General features: G+C 45.5%; 1 protein-coding gene across 1 annotated transcript in view; it reads left to right on the top strand.

Moving 5' to 3' along the window:
• LOC143291128 (dyslexia-associated protein KIAA0319-like) overlaps positions 1–25837 on the top strand; it is a 54821-nt gene that overhangs the window by 4524 nt on the left and 24460 nt on the right. The window contains exons 3-11 of the mRNA XM_076600768.1: positions 3620–3723; positions 5524–5614; positions 12784–12873; positions 13568–13700; positions 14157–14221; positions 15001–15158; positions 16086–16209; positions 22716–22851; positions 25463–25614. Coding sequence (XP_076456883.1) covers positions 3620–3723; positions 5524–5614; positions 12784–12873; positions 13568–13700; positions 14157–14221; positions 15001–15158; positions 16086–16209; positions 22716–22851; positions 25463–25614 — 1053 coding nt within the window. The remainder of the gene's footprint in view (positions 1–3619; positions 3724–5523; positions 5615–12783; positions 12874–13567; positions 13701–14156; positions 14222–15000; positions 15159–16085; positions 16210–22715; positions 22852–25462; positions 25615–25837) is intronic.

The raw sequence follows: 25837 nt of genomic DNA on the forward strand, positions 1-25837 counted from the left end.
GGGAGTCATGGTGGTGCCCGTCAGGGTGGGAGATACATCTAACGTTCCAAGGGAGAGATCTGGATGCTCAGTAAAGAACTCATGTCTGTTTTACCAGTAAGTGCATATAGAGCTAAAACTAAAAGCGCTACAGATGGTCAGAGATGGATTGAAATGTGCACTTCTAACCATCTGTTGTTGAAATGCCCATTCTGACCACCTGCTGTTGTGTTTGTTATTTTATTTTAACCCTTTCACTGCCAAGCTCACATTTATGCACAGGCATGGTAGAGGACCCATGTCACTGAAAGGTGAACATTCATTGGTCTGTTATCCATGAACCTACTGCTCTTAATGTTCGGTGTTAGGATAGGCAATATTTTCTATACATCGCAGGGGGAATCCCCAGCTATTCTTAGCCACTGTCTTTTCTGTGTTTATACCACAAGAGAATTGTTTACTCTAAATTGACTGGCGGTGAAAGGGTTAAAAAAAGAATTTTGTTGTTGTTGGTATAATCAGATAATTTAGGTGGTTTATTTTGAAACAGAAGAACAAATATAAAGAAGGAATGTCACAAAATAGCCCCTCTCTTTCCACCCTACCATCTCTTTCCATGCAGTAACAGGAAGAGAGGGACTGGGGGAATTATTTCACACTTAAGCAGTCCAAAGATTATCAACTTCAAAACGCACACAGGCAGATGTTCAGACACACACACACAAACGCACACACACATGCACACTCACACACTCTCTCTCTCTCTCTCACACACACACACACACACACACACACACACACACACACACACACCAGAAATTGTCATGATATCAACATCAAGTCAAAACCAGCCAAACCAACAAACACAAAATCAGCTGAATTTCCTTTTTCTGTGCCTCATCCGAATCGGCTGTTACATTATTTTACTACAATTATAAAAAATGATCCAGTTTTCTCATGTGTTACTGATTTGCTTTCATGTCCTCATTTTGTCACTTTAATGACTGTATGATTTTTGTTCCCCAGAGTTTGATTTTTTTTTTAAACAAAATATATATATATATATATGTGTGTGTGTGTGTGTGTGTGTGTGTTTTGGGTTTTTTTCCCAGCGTCAATACACATGATGACATAATTTTCTTTCTGTTATTTTGACTTAAAACAAAGTGTACCTCATTGTAATGAAACGTGTGAAATGTGTTACTTGAATGATATGCTTTTTTGTTTGTTTGTTTTCTGTTTTTTGCTTGTTTGCTGTTTTTTTTGTGTGTGTTTCTCTGTCCTAAAAAAAAAAAAAAAAAAAAAATTGTGATGCATGTTTTTATGTTGAGAAATATAACCTTCTGTGCAAGGGGGAAAAAAAAGCATGACACACTATATTGCTTGGCACTCTGAAATAGCCCAATAATGTTTTGATGTTGGCTACAACTGAACCACAGAGGTGCCCAAATTAGAAAGAGAATAATTTGAACATGACAGCAGGTGTTGGTGTTAGTACATGCACAAACAGAGATGGAAATCTGAAGGTGTTTTTGTTTGTTTGTTTGTTTTTAATGTGTACAGTGATGAAACGGTAGGCCTATGCTATGGCCCAGTCCACACACATGCACAATGGAACTGGTTATCTTTTTTTCTTTGACACTGGGGTACACAGACGGGTTAGCCAATCAATATTGATCCCTTTTGTACCTGCAGGGTCTGAGTGAATTAACGGGCACTGAGCAGGTGATGTAGTGTCATGTCATCTGTCAGCTGTCAGTGAAAGTGTCACTGTGCTTGTTCAGTGGTGGCATCTGTATTGCTGTGTGTTCTGTTATTTGTCACCAGGGCAGTGTGGTGTCACACACATCTGTTTGCCTGTGTGTATGTGTGTGTATCTCTCTCTCTCACTTTCGAAAATTCTGCATGTAACTTACACTTATGCATGCACATAATCGGGTACACACACACACACACACACACACACACACACACACACACACACCTTTATGACACCTGTTATCATTGTTTGATATTAGCTGGTTGGTTAGGATATATTTGTTTGTTGTTGTTAAGAATTGCTCTTATATTCCATGTTTTTCCTTTGAGTTTGAGAACACTTTTTCCACACAAACAAAAATGTACGCACACACACACACACACACACACACACACACACACACACACACATACATACATACAGATGTTCGAAAAAGGGATGATTAAACAATAAAGGAGTGACAAAGAAGAAAAGATGATCACAATGGTGGCAGTACAGAAGATAACATGAACAGCGAGCGACAGATGGTGTGCGTATGGCTGTTCAACCAAACATACTGATTTATGATATGTCTGTCTCATTGAAATGCAACGCATATATGAATGTCGCTCCCTCCGTGGACTTGTAAAACAATCCGTTGCATTAGTTTATAAAATAAGATATATAAGAAGGGTTCTTATCAACGCCATTCAAACCCACCTGTACACTAATGGATTTAAAAAAAAAAAAAAAAATTCTTTGTTTTGAGTGAGCTTACACAAACAAAAAGAAAATGGCAAGGGGGCTGTTTGTTAGCCTTTGAATATGATAATCAGAATGAAATCATTCACATAATTGTTGAATTGACTGTCAGTGACGGGCGCAATAGCCGAGTGGTTAAAGCGTTGGACTTTCAGTCCGAGGGTCCCAGGTTCGAATCACGGTGACGACGCCTGGTGGGTAAAGGGTGGAGATTTTTACAATCTCCCAGGTCAACATATGTGCAGACCTGCTAGTGCCTGAACCCCCTTCGTGTGTATATGCAAGCAGAAGATGAAATACGCACGTTAAAGATCCTGTAATCCATGTCAGCGTTCGGTGGGTTATGGAAACAAGAACATACCCAGCATGCACACCCCCGAAAACGGAGTATGGCTGCCTACATGGCAGGGTAAAAACGGTCATACACGTAAAAGCCCACTCGTGTGCATACGAGTGAACGCAGAAGAAGAAGAAGAAGAAGAAGACTGTCAGTGATTTCAAAGAACAATCAAAGCAAAAAAATATTCTTTTTTTTTTTTTTAATTTTAAAGAAAAGGGTTCAGGGTGGGAGAACAACAGTGAGAGAAAGAGAGGGGGTGGCAGACACAGGCAGAGAGTCAGAGGTGAGATTTGGACAGAACTACCAGTCAGATGACAGATTGTTTAACAACCAACCAATTTCCTGCTCCATCTGTCTGTTTCTGTACACATGGGGAAAAAAAATGATACATGCGTGTATGTATGTGTGTGTGTGTGTGTGAGTTTGTATATGTGTGCATGAGTGTGAGTGTATGTCACACTTTGTCTGAGTGTCTGTGTGTGTGTGTGCAGTGTGTGTGTGTGTGTGTGTGTGTGTGCATGTGTATTAGTTTGTATCTATATGTGTGTGCATGCTGTGTGTGTGTGTGTGTGTGTGTGTACATGTGTGAGCTTGTATGTATATGTGAGTGTATGTCACAATGAACATGTCTGTGCACGTTTGCATGTGTGCGGCTGTGTGTGTGTGTGTGTGCATGTTGTGTGTGCGTGTTTGTATGTGAGCATATGTGTTTGTGTGTACATGCTGTGTGTGTTCATGCATGCATGTTTGTGTGTGTGTGAGTGCATTCTGAATTGTATGTATGTGTGTGTGTTCCACAGGGGAGCAGTACCATTATGTGTGGACACCAGTCAGCCAGCCTGAGGGGTCAGACCAGTTGGCCACCATGCAAGGAGCCAACAGCGACACTCTCACTCTGTCCAATGTCAGTTTATACTGTCTGTCTGTATCTCTCTCTCTCTCTCTCTCTCTCTGTGGGTCTCTCTCTGTCTCTCTGTCTAATATCCCTCTGTGGCATGTGTCAGTGTGTACGCTCACTCACTTGTGACAAATGCATTGTTCGGGTTTGTGCTTTGCAGGGTGGTGGTGGAGGGTGGGAAAATCCTACCTTCCCTATCACACACACACATCCTGCAACTGGTATGGTCAGTGATGCTTGTTGGGAAAAGGGGGGCTTGGGTTTGACAAAAAATGAGAGGGTGTGGGAGGAATGAAAGAAAGCGGAGGGGTGTGGGGTGGGTTGTGAAAGTGAGAGTTAACAGGAGGGGAAGAGTGGTGGGGAGGGGGGGTGTGGAGGGGGGGGGGGGGGCACAGACCACAAACCGGCATCATCAAACCACATACACACAATGTACATGATCTGTGGCTGGTAGGGGAAGGACAGTAAGAGGAGTGAGGGAGACTGGGCGCAATAGCCGAATGGTTAAAGTGTTGGACTGTCAATCTGAGGGTCCCGGGTTCGAATCACGGTGACGACGCCTGGTGGGTAAAGGGTGGAGATTTTTCCGATCTCCCAGGTCAACGTATGTGCAGACCTGCTAGTGCCTGAACCCCCTTCGTGTGCATATGCAAGCAGAAGATCAAATACGCACGTTAAAGATCCTGTAATCCATGTCAGCGTTTGGTGGGTTATGGAAACAAGAACATACCCAGCATGCACACCCCCGAAAACGGAGTATGGCTGCCTACATGGCGGGGTAAAAACGGTCATACACGTAAAAGCCAACTCGTGTGCATACGAGTGAACGCAGAAGAAGAGGAGTGAGGGGAGGGGGAAATGAGAGGGAAGAGGGGTGGGGGGGGGAGTCTGAGAGAAGGAGGGGAGTGGAAGGAAAGGGTGTGCTGCGTGCCTGCCTGCCTGCATGGCTCACTTGTTCAGTTTACTGGATAGTCGAGTCAACTGCGGTCAAAATGTTGTGTGAATTTGAATCACACAAACACACAACACTTGAAAACCAGCAACAACAACAAAACGTGGATTCCCAGCTGCCTGATGGACATGTTGTGTCATAGTTCTCTCATGGTGGTGTCAGAACAGTGTAGTTGTGTAAGATATAGGTTCCTTCCTGCACAGTATATCATTTTCTTGGAGTGGCTTTTTTTTTTAAGTCTTCTGTCGGCCAGTGATAACAGTTGAGGTGGGTTGAGTCAGGCCGGGTGGAGTCTGCTGACATAGGTCAGTCACATTGAACCCCGAATGTAATGTCCAGTTGAGGGAACGGGTCACCAACTGAGTTACCTCAGTGCCCTTGGTGCCAGTGACTGAATATCGATAGAAAAGGGGGAAAGGGTGTGGAGGAGGGGAAGAAGATTGTGTGTGTGTGTGTGTGTGTGTGTGTGTGTGTGAGCCAGTGCGGTGTCAGTGCCATGTGTGTGTGTGTGTGTGTTACACAGTACATACCAATGTCAGTATGCAAGCACACATGTACATACTGAAGTGTTTGTGTGTGTTATACAGTACATACCAGTGTCAATCAGTACACGCGATTGTCAGTGCAAGCACACATGTACATACTGATGTGCGTGTGTATGTGTTTTTGTGTGTTATATAGTACATGGAATTGTCAGTACGCATGATTATCAGAGCAAGCACACATGTACTTACTAATGTGTTTGTGTGACGTGCCGTGCGTGTGTGTGTGGTTAGTATGTGTGTTAGTTGTGCATGTGTGTGTGTGTGTGTGACTGAGTGTGTGTGTGTGTGTGTGTCCACGTGTGCTTGCAGCTTGTGATAGCAGGTGTGTACAGACTGAAGGTACAAGTGACAGGAGACAACAAGTTGGGAGAGGCTGACGTCAATGTCACCGTGCTGCCACGTCAGTATATATATATATATATATATATATATATATATATATCCTTCCTCCATTCCATCTCTTCTTTTCTTCGTCTTTCTAGCTTTTCTTCTCAGTTGTTCATCTTGACAAAGGACCAGGATTTTTTTTATCCGCACTCCTCACCCCTGCCCCTTCCATTACTGAGTCCTTGAGTCAGTGGGCAATAGTGCTTCAGGTGCTAGTCTTTTGCTGATGGGATGACTGCCTGATAAGGCCAAAGGTGGCATATTTGTATTTGTATTTCTTTTTATCACAACAGATTTCTCTGTGTGAAATTCGGGCTGCTCTCCCCAGGGAGAGCGCATCGCTACACTACAGCACCACCCTTTTTTTTTGGTATTTTTTCCTGCATGCAGTTTTATTTGTTTTTCCTATCGAAGTGGATTTTTCAGCAGAATTTTGCCAGGAACAACCTTTTGTTGCCGTGGGTTCTTTTACGTGTGCTAAGTGCATGCTGCACATGGGATCTCGGTTTATTGTCTCATCCAAATGACTAGCGTCCAGACCACTACTCAAGGTCGAGTAGAGGGGGAGAAAATATCGGCGGCTGAGCCGTGATTTGAACCAGCACGCTCAGATTCTCTCGCTTCCTAGGCGGACGCGTTACCTCTAGGCCATCACTCCACATCAGCATGCACTTAGCTACAAGGTGTAAAAAAAAAAGAAACATGGCAACAAAGGGGTTTTGCCTGGAGTAATTCTATAGAAAATTCCTTTTTGATAGTGAAAGTAAAACCCATTCAATTGCAGATAGAAAAAAAACAACATGTATATATGTATATACACAGGCCTATTGGTGGCACAGCACAGTGGTGATACGCTCTCCCCGTGGAGAGCAGCCCTGATTTCACACGTAGAAATCTGATGTGACAAAAAGTAATACACTGTGGGTATGATGCAATCATGTATTGTTAATTCTCTTCTGTTTAAAACATTTACAAAATATGTTGTTGCTCTTATATGTTTTTTTTTTTTGGGGGGGGGGTTGTTTTTTTTTTAAGTTGTTAAATTTCCTGATGTTAGTGTACTTGTTGTTTTTCTTTTCTTTCTTTTTTTCTTTCTTGATGTCCTCCTTTTTGGGTTTTTAAATATTTTTTTTATAATTTATTTTTTATAATTTATTTATTTGTTCAGTCCTTGTTTTGTGGCAGTCGTCACCTCTGGATCTCTCAAAGTTAAACAGACAAATAAGATATGCACATGTGATACAGTCTTCAGGCATCTTACACAAGGTGTATTTTGTGCTGTCTTCATCTCTTCCACCTCCTCCCGTCAGGGAGAAACGCGGCAGACTGGTTGAGGCGCTTATCTCCACACACAGTGTCCATGAGGGTGTGGGTTCGATTCCAGCTCTCATCCTCTCTTCCAAGGTTGACTGGAAAATCAGACTGAGCGTCTGGTCACTCGGATTTGTATTTGTATTTGTATTTCTTTTTATCACATCAGATTTCTCTGTGTGAAATTCGGGCTGCTCTCCCCAGGGAGAGCGCGTCGCTACACTACAGCGCCACCCATTTTTTTGTTTATTTTTTTCCTGCGTGTAGTTTTATTTGTTTTTTCTATCGAAGTGGATTTTTCTACAGAATTTTGTCAGGAACAACCCTTTTGTTCTTTTACGTGCGCTAAATGCATGCTGCACACGGGACCTCGGTTTATCGTCTCATCCAAATGACTAGCGTTCAGACCACCACTCAAGGTCTAGTGGAGGGGGAGAAAATATTGGTGGCTGAACCGTGATTCGAACCAGCGCACTCAGATTCTCTCGCTTCCAAGGCGGACGCGTTACCTCTAGGCCATCACTCCACTGATGAGACGATAAGTCAAGGTCCTGTGTGCAGCTTGCACTGGGCACACGAAAAAGAACTCATGCAACACACATGTTGCCCTCTGGTTAAATTCTGTACACTCTGATAGGAGCAGAAACATGATTATATACAGGCATGCATTTGAGGCCTGACTAAGCCCATTGGGTGATGCTGCTGGTTAGTTATCTGCCCAGCAGATGAGGCACGTTCATAATTTAGTGTCATATACTGTACCATGTCAAACTGCTGCAAATCGGGGCTGTTGGCCATACAGGGGTGTGCACCTCATGCATTCTGGGTTGCCGGGAGGGTTGGAAATGACCCCAGGTCCTATCCTCCGCAGACAGCCCTGCACCCCTTACCAACTTGTGACATCCTGGTGCCCCACTGGGGATGTGCACTGTTTCTTCTTCTTCTTCTTCTTCTGCGTTCGTGGGCTGCAACTCCCACGTTCACTCGTATGCACACGAGTGGGCTTTTACATGTATGACCGTTTTTACCCCGCCATGTAGGCAGCCATACTCTGTTTTCAGGGGTGTGCATGTTCGGTATGTTCTTGTTTCCATAACCCACCGAATGCTGACATGGATCACAGGATCTTTAATGTGCGTATTTGATCTTCTGCTTGCATATACACACGAAGGGGGTTCAGGCACTAGCAGGTCTGCACATATGTTGACCTGGGAGATCGTAAAAATCTCCACCCTTTACCCACCAGGCACCGTCACCGTGATTCGAACCCGGGACCCTCAGATTGACAGTCCAACGCTTTAACCACTCGGCTATTGCGCCCGGCGTGCACTACTTCAGCTGGAGGGACCAAGCTGGTGTCGGTCAGGGTGACCTACGTGGTCACCAGTGCATCCCACTCTGGACATAGCACCTCTGGGTTAGTGTGCCCAGGCTGGGGAAGCTGGCAGTCTCCGCTCCCTCAGTCATCAGTTCTGTCAGGAGATCAGTGGGTGTTGGGGCCCTCTTCTCATGAGGTGTAAGACTGATACGTTGGGTTTGCATCAGGTTGACAGCATTTGACACCAAATTATGGTTTGGTGTGGTATACTGTGCCTTGTCAAACTGATGCGAACCAAGCCTATCTGTTTGCTCTTCTCAGCCAAAAATTTTTGTGGCAACTCAAGTGATGACATCTCACCATTATACCACCATCTGCAAGCCAATGAAATGCCGAATTACGGATGTGTCTGAATGCAGTGACGCTTTCTTGAGATGACATCTCACCATTATACCGCCATCTGCTAGCCAACGAAATGCTGAATTATGGATGTTTCTGAATGCAGTGACGCTTCCTTGAGAAACTGAAACTGAAAGTCTCTCGCCTTTTCTTCCCTCCCTTTCCCTTCCACTCATGTGTTGGACACAACCAGTTCAGCGCTAGCAGCTTACCCGTAACACCAGCCCAGCTGTGGCCACCATCCTGAGGACTCCCCCCTCCCTTCCCTCTCTCTCACAGTGTGTCAATCTGATGTGATGTTCTATTTGCGCCAAACTTCAAACCCACAAGCCTTTTGTTAGGGCAGTGATAGGTTCTATCGCTTTTATGTCTCTGTCTCTTGTGTTTCACTTCCATGTGCCGACGGGCACAATAGCTGAATGGTTAAAGTGTTGGACTTTCAATCTGAGGGTCCCAGGTTCGAATCACGGTGACGGCGCCTGGTGGGTAGAGGGTGGAGATTTTTCCGATCTCCCAGGTCAACATATGTGCAGACCTGCTAGTGCCTGAACCCCCTTCGTGTGTATATGCAAGCAGAAGATCAAATACGCACGTTAAAGATCCTGTAATCCATGTCAGCGTTCGGTGGGTTATGGAAACAAGAACATGCCCAGCATGCACACCCCCGAAAACGGAGTATGGCTGCCTACATGGCGGGGTAAAAACGGTCATACACGTAAAAGCCCACTCGTGTGCATACGAGTGAACGCAGAAGAAGAAGAAGAAGACTTCCATGTGCCATTGATGTATAGGATGTATAGTCACCTACATACCCATGCATGTATGGACACGTATGGATACATCTGGATAATGGTTTCACAAAGTTATCAGCTTTCGCCTTATGTGGGTCTGTGCCAGTCATCATTTTTATGTCAGTATTCGTCTCTTATGTTTCTCCCATGATATACTAGCACGTCAAGATGTGCGGTATGTCTTGGAACACTGAAAGGTGTGTACCCACTCTCTCTGGTCTCCGGTTGTTGTTGTTTTTTTTTTTTTGTTCTTCTTTCTCTGTCTGCATTACCCACCCACCCACCCTCCAGTTCTCCATCCCTGATCTCTCTCTCTCTCTCTCTCTGTGTCTCACTCTGTGTGTGTGTGTGTCTGTGTTCGTTCTTTAGTTTAACGTCTTTTCTCTGTAAGTGATATTAGACGAGGGTATGAAAAAAAATCGAGGGGGTGGGGGAATTACTGTGTATGCATGCGAGTAAGTGAAAGTGTGTGTGTGTGTGTGTGTGTGTGTGTGTATGTGTTACTCTGTCTCTCTCTTTTTCTCTCACTCACTATATTTATATGCGTACATGTTTGTGTGTCTCTTAGAACAACGGCAGATGTGTAAGTCGTCCAAAGTGCTAATATCTTCACCGTTGGAAAATAAAGATTCATTCATTCAATTCATTCATTCATTCACTCAACAATGGTCTCTCCCACTCTCTGGTGTAGTGTTGTTTGTTCTTCCTCTTCTCTCTCAGTCTGGGTCCCCACCCCCGTCCTCACACCACCCAACCCTTCACATCCCCAGATCTCTCTCTTCTTACCCCCATCCTCACACCACCCAACCCTTCACATCCCCAGATCTTCTCTTTTCTTTCTCTCTGTCTGTCTCTTCTGTCTCCCTGGGCCCCAACCCCCATCCTCACACACCCAACCCTTCACATCCCCAGTCTCTCTTCTTTTCTCTCTTTCTCTCTGTCTGTGTCTCTCTGTCTCTCTGGGCGCCCCACCCCCATCCTCACACCACCCAACCTTCACATCCCAGATCTCTCTTTCTTTCTCTTTCTCTCTGTCTCTGTCTGTCTCTCTGGGCCCCACCCCCATCCTCACACCACCCAACCCTTCACATCCCAGATCTCTCTTCTTTCTTTCTCTCTGTCTGTCTCTGTCTGTCTCTCTGGGCCCCACCCCCATCCTCACACCACCCAACCCTTCACATCCCAGATCTCTCTTCTTTCTCTCTTTCTCTCTGTCTGTCTCTCTCTGTCTCCCTGGGCCCCCACCCCCATCCTCACACCACCCAACCCTTCACATCCCCAGATCTCTCTTTCTTTCTCTCTTTCTCTCTGTCTCTGTCTCTGTCTGTCTCTCTGGGCCCCCACCCCCATCCTCACACCACCCAACCCTTCACATCCCCAGATCTCTCTTTCTTTCTCTCTTTCTCTCTGTCTCTGTCTCTGCCTGTCTCTCTGGGCCCCCACCCCCATCCTCACACCACCCAAACCTTCACATCCACAGATCTCTCTTTCTTATATCTTTCTCTCTGTCTCTGTCTGTCTCTCTGGGCTCCCACCCCCATCCTCACACCACCCAACCCTTCACATCCCCAGATCTCTCTTTCTTTCTCTCTTTCTCTCTGTCTGTCTCTGTCTGTCTCTCTGGGCTCCCCACCCCCATCCTCACACCACCCAACCCTTCACATCCCCAGATCTCTCTTTCTTTCTCTCTTTCTTTCTCTCTGTCTGTCTCTCTCTGTCTCCCTGGGCCCCCACCCCCATCCTCACACCACCCAACCCTTCACATCCCCAGGTCTCTCTTTCTTTCTCTCTTTCTTTCTCTCTGTCTGTCTCTCTCTGTCTCCCTGGGCCCCCACCCCCATCCTCACACCACCCAACCCTTCACATCCCCAGATCTCTCTTTCTTCTCTCTTTTCTCTGTCTGTCTGTCTCTGTCTCTTTTGGGCTCCCACCCCCATCCTCACACCACCCAACCCTTCACATCCCCAGATCTCTCTTTCCTTCTCTCTTCTCTCTGTCTGTCTCTTCTGTCTCTCTGGGCTCCCACCCCCATCCTCACACCACCCAACCCTTCACATCCCCAGATCTCTCTTTCTTTCTCTCTTGTCCTCGTCTGTCTCTGTCTGTCTCCTGGGCCCCACCCCCATCCTCACACCACCCAACCCTTCACATCCCCAGAGTCTCTCTTTTTTCTCTCTTTTCTCTCTGTCTGTCTCTCTCTGTCTCCCTGGGCCCCACCCCCATCCTCACACCACCCAACCCTTCACATCCCCAGATCTCTCTTCTTTCTCTCTTTCTCTCTGTCTTGTCTCTCTCTGTCTCTCTGTGCCCCCACCCCCACCCTCACACCACCCAACCCTTCACATCCCCAGATCTCTCTTTCTTTCTCTCTTTCTCTCTGTCTGTCTCTCTCTGTCTCTCTGGGCCCCCACCCCCATCCTCACACCACCCAACCCTTCACATCCCCAGATCTCTCTTTCTTTCTCTCTTTCTCTCTGTCTGTCTCTCTCTGTCTCTCTGGGCCCCCACCCCCATCCTCACACCACCCAACCCTTCACATCCCCAGATCTCTCTTTCTTTCTCTCTGTCTGTCTCTCTCTGTCTCCTGGGCCCCACCCCCATCCTCACACCACCCAACCCTTCACATCCCCAGATCTCTCTTTCTTCTCTCTTTCTCTCTGTCTGTCTCTCTCTCTCTGTCTCCCTGGGCCCCAACCCCCATCCTCACACCACCCAACCATTCACATCCCCAGATCTCTCTTTCTTTCTCTCTTTCTCTCTGTCTGTCTCTGTCTGTCTCTCTGGGCTCCCACCCCCATCCTCACACCACCCAACCCTTCACATCCCCAGATCTCTCTTTCTTTCTCTCTTTGTCTCTGTCTGTCTCTGTCTCCCTGGGCCCCCACCCCCGTCCTCACACCACCCAACCCTTCACATCCCCAGATCTCTCTTTCTCTCTTTGTCTCTGTCTGTCTCTGTCTGTCTCTCTGGGCTCCCACCCCCATCCTCACACCACCCAACCCTTCACATCCCCAGATCTCTCTTTCTTTCTCTCTTTCTCTCTGTCTGTCTCTGTCTGTCTGTCTCTCTTTCTCTCCAGTGATGTCTCCTGTGGTTCACACTGCTTAGTGTGGGAACATGTCACCTTTGCCCCTACCCCACCCCCTCTCCCTCTCCTCTCGCTCTCTCCTTCTCTCTCTTGACCTCTTTCTATCCAGTGACGTGCTCTGAACACGTTTCAGCTAAGGGCCAGAACCAAGTCTGGTGTGCCCCCCAACCCCACCCAATCTGTCTCTGTTTATACTTCTTTGTCTCCGCCTCGTGTGTCTGTCTGGCTGTCTTTTCTGTCCGCTGATGTGCGCTCACTAAACGTGTGTCACACAGCCAAACACCAGAACCAGCCTCCAGTGGCAGTCATCACACCTTCCTCCCAGCGGGTGACCACTGGACACTCTTTTATCCTGGATGGCTCAGGTACTTCTTTTTTTTGTGTGTGTGTGTGTGTGCATGTCATGTGAGCATGTGTATGTGTGTGCGTGAATGCAAGCATGTGTGTGTGTGTGTATAAGTGTTCTTGTAATTCTTAGAAGAAGACAAACAGAAAGGATTGATAAAATGATATTGCATTGTATTATATTGAAAAGTATGGTACTGTATGGTATGGTATTGTAATGGTGTGATAATTCGTGCCTGTATGTTTTTATGGTTAGTGTTTCTGTGATTCTTAGGAGCAGACACAAAAATTTTGAATTCCCCGGTGAGAGATTAATATGAAAAAGGGATATTAGGTAGAATGTTGAATAGCATTGTATTGTAAGATATTGTACGGTAAGGTGCTGGATTGTATGGTGTGATATTATGTATTGTGTTGAACAGTATTGTGAGGTATTGGATGGTATGATATGATGCTGTATTGCATGGTGTGTTAATGTATTGCATTGTGTTGAAGGGTATTGTAAGGTATCGTATGGGATAGTCTAATACTGCATTGTATGGTGTGATAATGTATTGCATTGTGTTGAAGAGTAGTGTAAGGTATCGTATGGAATAGTCTAGTACTGTATTGTATGGTGTGATAATGTATTATGATTGTGTTGAGCACTGTCGTAAGGCATGGTATGATATGGTACTGCACTGTGTGGTGTGATAACGTGCTGTGTGAGAACAGAGAGTACTGATGATGAAGGAATCACATCCTACCACTGGGAAGAAGCAAGCGGCCCTCTGCAGGATCACCACACTGATAGCAACACACAGGTCTTGAAGCTGAAAGACATGGCCCCTGGACACTACATCTTCACGTATGTGCTTGAAGGAGGGAGAGAGACAGATAGGGAGAGAGAGAGAGACTCTGTGTGTGTGTGGTTGGGGTGTGGGAGTCTTTATATGTGTGAGTCAGTGTATGTCTGTGTGTGTTTGTGTTCAAGCGAGTGTCTGTGTGTGTGAGTGTGTACACATGTGTGCAAATTAGTAGCCTAAGTGGGTAGGTGCATAAAAATGTGCATCTCCGCATGAATTAATGGGTGTGTGTAAATGTAACTGAGTGAATGCATGCTTGTGTGTGTGTGTGTGTGTGTACGTTGCCCATGTGTGAGTGTGTATGTGCGTGTGAATGCAAGCATGTGTAAGGATCTATTATGTGAGTTTCTCCGCTGAAGGACTATTGTTGGTTCTGTTAATCAGAAAGATGATATTTTCGTTGGGTCATGGTGCTTAAAAAAAAAAAAAAAAAAAAAAAAATCATCATATGATTTCAGACTGACAGTTACAGACACAGATGGCACCACCAATTCCACCTCTGCTGACGTCACTGTTGTCAAAGGTAAGGAAGATCCACAGCTTGGCATCCACTTACATTTTTATCCGCATCTTATTTTGGTTGCTTGATCCATTATGAGATCGCTGTCATCACTTTAGATGTTTGTTCTGTGACCGTTTGTTGTGGGGGTTGAGGTTGTGGAGGACATTATTATTATTGTATGGTTCAGTTTTCTGTTTTCTTCCCATGAATGTGTACATTATTATTGATGGTTTGTAAATATCTGGTGTGTGTTGTAACAACAGTTCTGTTTCCGTTTCTTCTGCTTCTGCTTTTATTGTCGTTGCTGTTGTTAGAAAGCGATAGAATCTGACTGCACTGGTTCGAATCCCACGTCAGTCATTTGGATGAGATGGTAAACCGAGGTCCCGTGTGTAGTATGCACTTAGTGCACGTAAAAGAACCCACGGCAACAAAAGGGTTGTCCCTGGCAAAATTCTGCAGAAAAATTCTCTTGGATAGGAAAACAAATAAAATTACAGGCGGGGGAAAAATACAAAAAAAATGGATGGGGCTCTCAGTGTAGCGACGCATTCTCCCTACGGGGAGCTGCCCGAATTTCACACAGAGAAATATGTTGTGACCAAAAGAGTAATACCATACCATACAATACAATACTGTACCGGACCACACACGTTCATCAGAACCCAGTGCAAGCCAAAGAAGAAGAAGAAGAAGAAGAAGAAAACACTTGACACTTATGTGCACACAGAAGCAAGCTTGTGCAGTATAGCAGGGTACACAGGCCTCTGACGTGATGCCAGTGGGTTGGTGTCCCCCAGAAATGGACTACCCCCCAGAAGCGAACGCAGGGTCCGACGTGATCGTCCACCTGCCTCAGAACTGGGTGGTGCTGTGTGGCAACGGCAGCACAGACGACAAGGCCATCGCCAGTTATGAGTGGATCAAGACGTCTGATTCTCTCACTGCCGACATGACTGTATGTACCTTTTATTTGTTTGTTTGAGATTCTTATATCAAAACACAGATGCATACAGAGATACATACACACACACACACACACACACACACACACACTCACACATATACAAGAACACAGACATACACGCCTTTGTATATATATATGTGTGTGTGTGTGTGTGTGTGAGCTCAAAAGCGTAGGAACTTGTGCAGCAAAGTTCTTTGTGTACGTGTGTGCATGAGTATGTGTCTATTTTGTGCATGTCTATGTGATTTGTACACACACACACACACACACACACACACACACACACACAAGAACACAGACATGCACACATGTATATGTATATATCTATCTGTCTATCTATCTATCTATCTATCTATCTATCTATATATATATATATATATATATATATATATATGTGTGTGTGTGTGTGTGTGTGTGTGTACAAATCACATAGACATGCACAAAAATAGACACACACTCATGCACACACGTACACAAAGTAACTTTGCTGCACAAGTTCCCACACTTTTGAGCTCAGAGTGTGTGTGTCTGTGTTCTCTTTTTTCACTTTATGCAGCACCACCATTAATATTTTTATTTTTATGTGTCTGCAAGTGTATTTGTTTTTTACAGTCCCAGAATATGTTTCTGCAGGATTTTTGACAGGGACAAGTCTTTTGTTGCTGTGGGTTCATTTAATTGCACTGCCTAAGTGCATGCCGTACACAAGACCTTGCTTTATCATCTCATAAGAAAGACCACTACTCAAAGTCTAGCAGTAGAGGCTTGGACAGTTACAAAAAAAACCCCACCACAGTCCATAATAGGACATGAACATGTGGATGCTGGCTTCCTTGTCAAGCGCGTTACCACTATAAGCTGCCGCTCTACTTCTACTTCATATACCTGTGACATTGAGAGCGTTGATGTTTTTTTCAGGGTGTGAGGACAAAGTGTCTTCACCTGAGCAACCTGGAGCTAGGAGATTACACCTTCACTCTTCAGGTGGAGGACACAGGGGGCAACACAGCCTCTGCGGACGTTCATGTCTACGTGAAGCCAGGTGACGAAAACGTTAGGACTGGATGAAATAAAATGGTAGAGCTAAATGACCTGTACCTGTTGGTTTTCGTCCTTGAGGTCAAGTCATTCGGTGCTAGGGGGATCTTGGAGCTGTGAAGGTTTTGATGTCCGAGGGATGTTGAATCCTGGAAATGACGGGCGCAATAGCCGAGTGGTTAAAGCGTTGGACTGTCAATCTGAGGGTCCCGGGTTCGAATCACGGTGACGGCGCCTGGTGGGTAAAGGGTGGAGATTTTTCCGATCTCCCAGGTCAACATATGTGCAGACCTGCTAGTGCCTGAACCCCCTTCGTGTGTATATGCAAGCAGAAGATCAAATACGCACGTTAAAGATCCTGTAATCCATGTCAGAGTTCGGTGGGTTATGGAAACCAGAACATACCTAGCATGCACACCCCCGAAAACAGAGTATGGCTGCCTACATGGCGGGGTAAAAACGGTCATACACGTAAAAGCCCACTCATGTGCATACGAGTGAACACAGAAAGAAGAAGAAGAAGAATCCTGGAAATGATAACGAAATGAGCTTGGTTTGTGTGTGGGTCATTGTTCAGTGTTGGTCAGCCAAAGTGGGAACTGGAGGCAAAAATTAAGACAAAAAAGTTTCCACAAGTTCATGTGTGTGTCCACAATGCCACAGTCCTCTCCCCCCCCCCCCGCCCCCCATCCTCCTTTATCACCCACACATGAGCACCCAGAAATAGAAACAAAAAAATCCCCCCCAAAAATCCCTAATCAAATGCCTACACAGCAGAGAACCCACACCCACAACCACTGCGAACACCCCACCCCCTCCACACATACATACCTGTACACAGAGGGAGAGATAAACCATTATTGGAAATTTGTCTTTGAGTATAACGTAACAATCAACAAATTTATCAACATTTTTTTTTTTTTTTTTTTAATTTCACACACTTTTTATATTTTTTTTAGTTAGGTGGTGAAACTCCGTGTTGATAGAAAAACCTTTCAAAATTATTAAAGAGCAAAGCGTTTCACTTGATTGTTTTTGCTAATGAAAGCCCATTGAAAGACCACCGCAGTGCCTTTTGGAATTGCCCTCTGCCTCACCCTACCCCTCTCTTGCTCATTCTCTGTTCCTCATTCTCACTTTAGTTTTTCTTTTTTGTTTTCTAACTGAATAATTAACATTCACGTCTTAATTCCACAACTGAAAACTGTGACATTTTGAGTGTAGACTTATTACAAACCTGAATGAATAGATTATTTGTAAAATTGATCAACTCACTTTTGGTCTGTATTTCTTTCCCTCTCTCTCTCTCTCATTCTCTAACTCTCACTTTGCATTCTTACATCTGTTTTGCATTTCTTTTATATTTCTATATATTCATTGACCTTTGATGCTTTTACCACTGTCACAAATCAAACACTTGCATCAAAGACATCTAAGGGTATGATGCATACTTAGCTGAAATAGACTGTATCTGTATGAGAGACCTCGCAAAAGGTTTTCAGTGACTACTGTTTATATCATCCAGTTTCTGTTCCTCCAAAGTGGAGGCCACCAAAACCACTAGGCCTGGCAACAGATGTTTCATTCTGTACATATATATATATGTACACCCACAAAAGTACTGAAAGGGCAGTCCGCATAAACACACAGCCATGTGACAGTTGTTTCACTCTTTGAGGAAAGAATAAAAAGAAAGATATGGATAAATAGATAGATAAAAACACAAGAGTGATAGTGGAGGAAAAACGATTAAAGCTCATACATCATTAACAAATGAAGAGGCCAGCAAAACTGCCTGGCTGTCGACAGATGTTTTGATTTGAAAATAAAAGAATGAGTGTATGTTTCGAGGTCAGCTAAACCGTGCAGGCAAACGACAGCTGTTTCACTCATTTATTGGAAATTATAAGAAAAAGATATGTGTGTGTGTGTTTGTGCGTGTGTGTGCGTGCGGTAAACAACACTTCCATCTTCTTCTTCTTCTTCTTTGTTCGTGGGCTGCAACTCCCACGTTCACTCGTATATACACGAGTGGGCTTTTACGTGTATGACCGTTTTTACCCCGCCATGTAGGCAGCCATACTCCACTTTCAGGGGTGTGCATGCTGGGTATGTACTTGTTTCCATAACCCACCGAACGCTGACATGGATTACAGGATCTTTAACGTGCGTATCTGATCTTTTGCTTGCGTATACACACGAAGGAGGTTCAGGCACCAGCAGGTCTGCACATATGTTGACCTGGGAGATCGGAAAAATCTCCACCCTTTACCCACCAGGCGCCGTCACGGAGACCCTCAGATTGAAAGTCCAACGCTTTAACCATTCGGCTATTGCGCCCGTCAACACTTCTATCCATCACTGACAAATGACTTTACAAAAAACAATTTTAAAAAGAAAGAAGAAAGTGGAGATTGTGGTGTGGAGGAAGAGTGAATTCTGCATGGCGGAAAGAGCCAACCGTATGATTGGAGATATATGTATGACTGCACTTTCGTCAGCTTAGGATTTGTCGGATATCTCAGCATTGGCAGTGGACTACCCCTTACAATAAGTGATGTGGAGGTCACACGCATGCACGCACACACGCACGCACACACACACATACATACACACACACACACACTTTTCAAGTTTCAAATGTTGATTATCCTTTCACTCCTATTGGAATAAGGAGGATTACTACAAAATAATGTTTTCATGCCGAGAACAAACATTTCCAAATATACAATAATGTCTCATAAAAGTTGAGAAAACACAAATGTCTTTTAACCCCAAGTGTAGCTGGGCAACAGTTGCAAATTTAATCATTTTACAGCTAAAATGACTTTTCTGCCTCCTTTGAGCATATTACAAAAATTAAAAACTGATTTTGGAGACAAATATTTTTTAGGAACATATCTGTTTCACAACTGATCGTAATTGGGACACTCCATTATAAAAATGGAACTCATCCCCAATCACCGACATGTCACAAACCTTACAAAACCGTAACTCTCACGGTATACCTTTGTGTCTCCCTGTTTCTATTTCTAGCTTATGATTACTACTTCGAAATTTGAAAAAGCTAATAACGTAATTGTCAGGCATTTGACTTATATATTTTTCTCTACCAAATTACACATAATATATAACAGAAAGAGAGATATTTAAGGATGGAATCTCTTGTCAACACAACAGATGAAGCTGGCTTCATCTTTTACCGAAGTGGCTCCTACTCTGGATGAACACAACTGTCCACAAACATTTTCTAGAGAAAGGGAGTCTTCTTTGTACCTGTTGAAAGGTTGTCCTTGGTTGTATTGTATTGTATTGTATTTCTCTTGTTATCACAACAGATTTCTCTGTGTGAAATTCGGGCTGTTCTCCCCAGGGAGAGCACGTCATTACACTACAGCGCCACCCTTTTTTTTTGTATTTTTTCAAAGTGGATTTTTCTACAGAATTTTGCCAGGGACAACCCTTTTGTTGCCTTGGGTTCTTTTACATGCGCTAAGTGCATGGTGCACAAGGGACCTCGGTTTATCGTCTCATCCGAATGACTAGCATCCAGACCAACACTCAATGTCTAGTGGAGGGGGAGAAAATATCGGCGGCTGAGCTGTGATTGGAACCAGCGCGCTCAGATTCTCTCGCTTCCTAGGCGGACGCGTTACCTCCTGGCCATCCCTCCACTTGTGAGTACCATCCTTCAGCTTGTTTACTCTCTGTACAGTCACATTTTTGGGGGGGTCCTTGGTTGAATGGGTTAGGCGCTGGACTTAGGATTCAGCGTTCACCAGTGGTCAGGGTTTGAGGCCCTGTTTTGGCAACGTGTTGTGTGCTTGGGGGGAAGGCTCTTCACTCCTGATTTTCCGTCCTCCACCCACAGGTGTGAACAGGTACCTACCTGACTTCAGTCGGGGATGGTTAGAATGGCAGGAGGAGGGGATTGGGGTCCCACATCAGTGATTGGGGTCCCACATTAGTGGAAGGAGAGGATTGGGGTCCCACATTGGTGATTGGGGTCCCACATTGGTGGAAGGAGAGGACTGGGGTCCCACATTGATGATTGGGGTCCCGCATTGGTGGAAGAAGAGGATCGGGGTCCCACATTGGTGATTGGGGTCCCACATTAGTGGAAGGAGAGGATTGGGGTCCCACATTGATGATTGGGGTCCCACATTAGTGGAAGGAGAGGATCGGGGTCCCACATTGGTGATTGGGGTCCCACATTAGTGGAAGGAGAGGATTGGGGTCCCACATTGATGATTGGGGTCCCACATTAGTGGAAAGAGAGGATCGGGGTCCCACATTGGTGATTGGGGTCCCACATTGGTGATTGGGGTCCCACATTAGTGGAAGGAGAGGATTGGGGTCCCACATTGGTGATTGGGGTCCCACATTGGTGGAAGGAGAGGATTGGGGTCCCACATCAGTGATTGGGGTCCCACATTGGTGGAAGGAGAGGACTGGTGTCCCACATTGGTGATTGGGGTCCCACATTGGTGGAAGGAGAGGATTAGGGTCCCACATCGGTGATTGGGGTCCCACATTGGTGGAAGGAGAGGACTGGTGTCCCACATTGGTGGAAGGAGAGGATTAGGGTCCCACATTGGTGGAAGGAGAGGATTAGGGTCCCACATTGGTGATTGGGGTCCCACATCAGTGGAAGGAGAGGATTGGTGGAAGGAGAGGACTGGTGTCCCACATTGGCGGAAGGAGAGGATTGGTGGAAGGAGAGGATTGGTGTCCCACATTGGTGGAAGGAGAGGATTGGTGGAAGGAGAGGATTGGTGTCCCACATCGGTGGAAGGAGAGGATTGGTGTCCCACATTGGTGGAAGGAGAGGATTGGTGGAAGGAGAGGATTGGTGGAAGGAGAGGACTGGTGTCCCACATTGGCAGAAGGAGAGGATTGGTGGAAGGAGAGGATTGGTGGAAGGAGAGGACTGGTGTCCCACATTGGCGGAAGGAGAGGATTGGTGGAAGGAGAGGATTGGTGGAAGGAGAGGACTGGTGTCCCACATTGGCAGAAGGAGAGGATTGGTGGAAGGAGAGGATTGGTGGAAGGAGAGGACTGGTGTCCCACATTGGCGGAAGGAGAGGATTGGTGGAAGGAGAGGATTGGTGTCCCACATCGGTGGAAGGAGAGGACTGGTGTCCCACATTGGTGGAAGGAGAGGATTGGCGGAAGGAGAGGATTGGTGGAAGGAGAGGATTGGTGTCCCACATCGTTGGAAGGAGAGGACTGGTGTCCCACATCGGTGGAAGGAGAGGATTGGTGGAAGGAGAGGATTGGTGTCCCACATTGGTGGAAGGAGAGGATTGGTGGAAGGAGAGGATTGGGGTCCCACATCGGTGGAAGGAGAGGATTGGTGTCCCACATTGGTGGAAGGAGAGGATTGGTGGAAGGAGAGGATTGGGGTCCCACATCGGTGGAAGGAGAGGATTGGTGTCCCACATTGGTGGAAGGAGAGGATTGGTGGAAGGAGAGGATTGGGGTCCCACATCAGTGGAAGGAGAGGATTGGGGTCCCACATCGGTGAAAGGAGAGGATTAGGGTCCCACATCGGTGGAAGGAGAGGATTGGAGTCCCACATTGGTGGAAGGAGAGGACTGGTGTCCCACATTGGTGGAAGGAGAGGATTGGTGGAAGGAGAGGATTGGGGTCCCACATCGGTGGAAGGAGAGGATTGGTGTCCCACATCGGTGGAAGGAGAGGATTGGAGTCCCACATTGGTGGAAGGAGAGGATTAGGGTCCCACATCGGTGGAAGGAGAGGATTGGAGTCCCACATCAGTGGAAGTAGAGGATTGGGGTCCCACATCGCTGGAAGAAGATTGGGGTCCCACATCGGTGGAAGGAGAGGATTGGAGTCCCACATCAGTGGAAGTAGAGGATTGGGGTCCCACATCGCTGGAAGAAGATTGGGGTCCCACATCGGTGGAAGGAGAGGATTGGAGTCCCACATCAGTGGAAGTAGAGGATTGGGGTCCCACATCGGTGGAAGGAGAGGATTGGGGTCCCACATCGGTGGAAGGAGAGGATTGGTGTCCCACATTGGTGGAATGAGAGGATTGGGGTCCCACATTGGTGGAAGGAGAGGTCTGGTGTCCCACATTGGTGATTGGGGTCCCACATTGGTGGAAGGAGAGGATTGGGGTCCCACATCAGTGATTGGGGTCCCACATCGGTGGAAGGAGAGGACTGGTGTCCCACATTGGTGATTGGGGTCCCACATCGGTGTAAGGAGAGGACTGGTGTCCCACATTGGTGATTGGGGTCCCACATCAGTGGAAGGAGAGGACTGGTGGAAGGAGAAGACTGGTGTCCCACATTCCTGTCTCGAACCCTAGACACAGTGGATGTGAACTGGCTGCCCCGATGGTCATGAAAGGCTGTGGGTACCTTTTCCCTTAACCAATAACAAAACGTTCATTTATTTATATACCTATTAAGACATCTTGCTGTAGCGCATGTTCTTGAAACTCTGTGTACTTCACAAACAGCACTATGTTCATGGCTGCAGAAGCACAGCAGCCCCCAGAGGCTCACACGGCAGGACAGATGACGGTCACCCTGCCCCTGAACAAACTGATTCTGGATGGTCAAGGCAGCACGAACCATGGTGACGGGCAGTTGACCTACATCTGGACGCAAACCGGGTGGGTGGGTGTGCATTGATGTGATAAGGCACAGGTTTTGTTTGACTGGTTTTCTGTTATGTGAAATAGGAAGTGAGCTATGATTTTTTTCTTTTTCTTTTTCTTTTTTTGACTCACTTGTGTAAACAAAGTGAGTCTATGTTTTAACCCGGTGTTCGGTTGTCTGTGTGTGTGTGTGTGTGTGTGTCCATGGTAAACTTTAACATTGACATTTTCTCTGCAAATACTTTGTCAGTTGACACCAAATTTGGCATAAAAATAGGAAAAATTCAGTTCTTTCCAGTCATCTTGTTTAAAACAATATTGCATCTCTGGGATGGGCACAAAAAAATAAAGAATGAAGCCTAATTATATGCAAACTGCATTTACTGTTATATTTATATTTTTTGTATTCTCTAAACTTGGCACTTTGACCTCTTATTCTGACACAACAACAAGAGGAGTCATTATTATCATTTTTTGTTCAAACAGGAACTTTTGTTAAGCATGGAATTTTTATTTATTTTGCAAACGTTTTGGTGCAGATAGTAAAAAAGGGAAATTACTCTGTAATTAATGCTAGGGGACTTAATTTATCACAAGTGAGTCTTGAAGGCCTTGCCTCTCTTGTTTTTTTCTTTTTTTCATGTATGGAAGGGGTTGAACGCAAACTGGGTGGGTTTGCATTCACACAATAAAGCATGGGTTTAGTTTCGTTGGTCTTCTGTTACATGAAATAGGAAGTGAGCTATGACTTTTTTCTTTTTAATGTGTGGAAGGGGTTGAACACAAACCGTGTGGGTGTGCGTAGATATTGTAAAGCATGGGTTTAGTTTTATTGGTTTTCTGTTACATGAAAAAGGAGCTGAATTTTGATCAATTTAACCAACGGGCGCAATAGCCGAGTGGTTAAAGTGTTGGACTGTCCTGGGTTTGAATCACGGTGATGGCGCCTGGTGGGTAAAGGGTGGAGATTCTTACGATCTCCCAGGTCAACATATGTGCAGACCTGCTAGTGCCTGAACCCCCTTCATGGAAACAAGAACATACCCAGCATGCACACCCCCGAAAACGGAGTATGACTGCCTACATGGCGGGGTAAAAATGGTCATACACGTAAAAGCCCACTCATGTGCATACGAGTGAACGTGGGAGTTGCAGCCCACGAACGCAGAAGAAGAAGAAGAGATCAGTTTAATTTTTTTCATGTATGGAAGGGTTTGAACACAAACTGGGTGGATGTGCATTGACATGATAAAGCATGGGTTTACTTTCATTGGTCTTCTGTTACCTGACAGAGGAACTTCATTGTTGATTGATATCACATACTGCCCAGTGCCCTTGTGGCATAGGCCAGCAGACCCCCTCCTATATCCTGCAGTCCTGCCCCACTCTTCGATGCTCTGAGACACCAGGCATGGCCCAGCCCAGCGGAGCTCCAAGAGAAACTATAGGGACCGGAGGGGTCCCTGCAATGGACCACAGACTTCGCTGTCCTGACTGGGCTGAAAATCTAGCATGGCCAGGGAACACGGAAGAAGAAGATTGATACAATTTTTTTCATATATGGGAGGGTGGGGGAAGTTGGGGTGGGGGCTGAGGTGATGGAGGATGGGGGAGGGTGCGTATTGTGCTTGAACAGTTATAGATTTGTTTTTAATATCACGGGAAGTCTGAATAATCGATGGGGTTGGTGAATGATGAGCATTGCCCATATATACAGCAGAATGCAATAACTTTTTTTTTTTTCTTCTTATTTTTATTAGAAGCAACGAACTGATTTGTTAAAAGGTTAGGTAACTAAATGTTTGTTCAAAGATGACAGTAGCACCTATGTTGTATCAGAATATGCTTCAGTTCATGTAATGTTCATTCATTCTGTAACTAAGTGGTAGCTACATGTTCCTATGGGCTGTTTTGGCCACACTTCACGTGGCTGAAACCACTCCACTTCATGGCTTGAGAACGACTGTGAAGGAAGGAAGGAGGGAATTCTGATAAAATACCCCATCACACAAACTGATGATTGTAGGTATCTAAATTAAAAGTATCTTCTTCTTCTTCTTCTTCTGCGTTCACTCGTATGCACACGAGTGGGCTTTTACGTGTATGACCGTTTTTACTCTGCCATGTAGGCAGCCATACTCCGTTTTCGGGGGGTGTGCATGCTGGGTATGTTCTTGTTTCCATAACCCACCGAACGCTGACATGGATTACAGGATCTTTAACATGCGTATTTGATCTTCTGCTTGCATATACACACGAAGGGGGTTCAGGCACTAGCAGGTCTGCACATATGTTGACCTGGGAGATCGTAAAAATCTCCACCCTTTACCCACCAGGCGCCGTCACCGTGATTCGAACCCGGGACTCTCAGATTGACAGTCCAACGCTTTAACCACTCGGCTATTGCACCCGTCAAAAGTATCAATTTCCGCATTTGAAATGTATTTTTCCACATACGAATGTCCTCATTGAATAAAAATAAAGTAAAACGTTAAAGGGGGATGGAGAGTTGGAATTTGGGGAAACCAGACAGATGGAGGGTGTAATCAGAGGTGACCATTTGAAACCAGCAGGAGTGCAGTTAAAGAGTCACTGAGCGACATTCCCATCATCTTCTGTTTTGCAGGGGACCAAGCTCTCTGACCTTGACCCACAGTGACAGGGCTGTTGCCAAGGCAACAGGAGACATTGTTGCGGGTGACTACGAGTTCCAGCTGACCGTCAGCAACAGCAAGGACCAGACTTCTTCCGACACGCTCAAGGTTCATGTTAAGACAGGTGAGTACAGGTGCTCCAGTGTAATTTGGGTGATTGAGTATTGTATTGTGTTGTGTTGTATCATATTGTATTGTTTTACTTTCTGTCACAACAGATTTCTCTGTGTGAAATTTCTGGCTTACCCTCCCAGTGAGAGCATATCACCACCACAGTGAAGCACAACCCATATTAAAAAAAAAAAGAAAAGAAAAAAGAAATGTTCTGTATGTATGTGTGTTTGAGT

This window comes from Babylonia areolata, chromosome 16, assembly GCF_041734735.1.
Source record: "Babylonia areolata isolate BAREFJ2019XMU chromosome 16, ASM4173473v1, whole genome shotgun sequence".
NCBI lineage: Eukaryota > Metazoa > Mollusca > Gastropoda > Neogastropoda > Buccinidae > Babylonia > Babylonia areolata.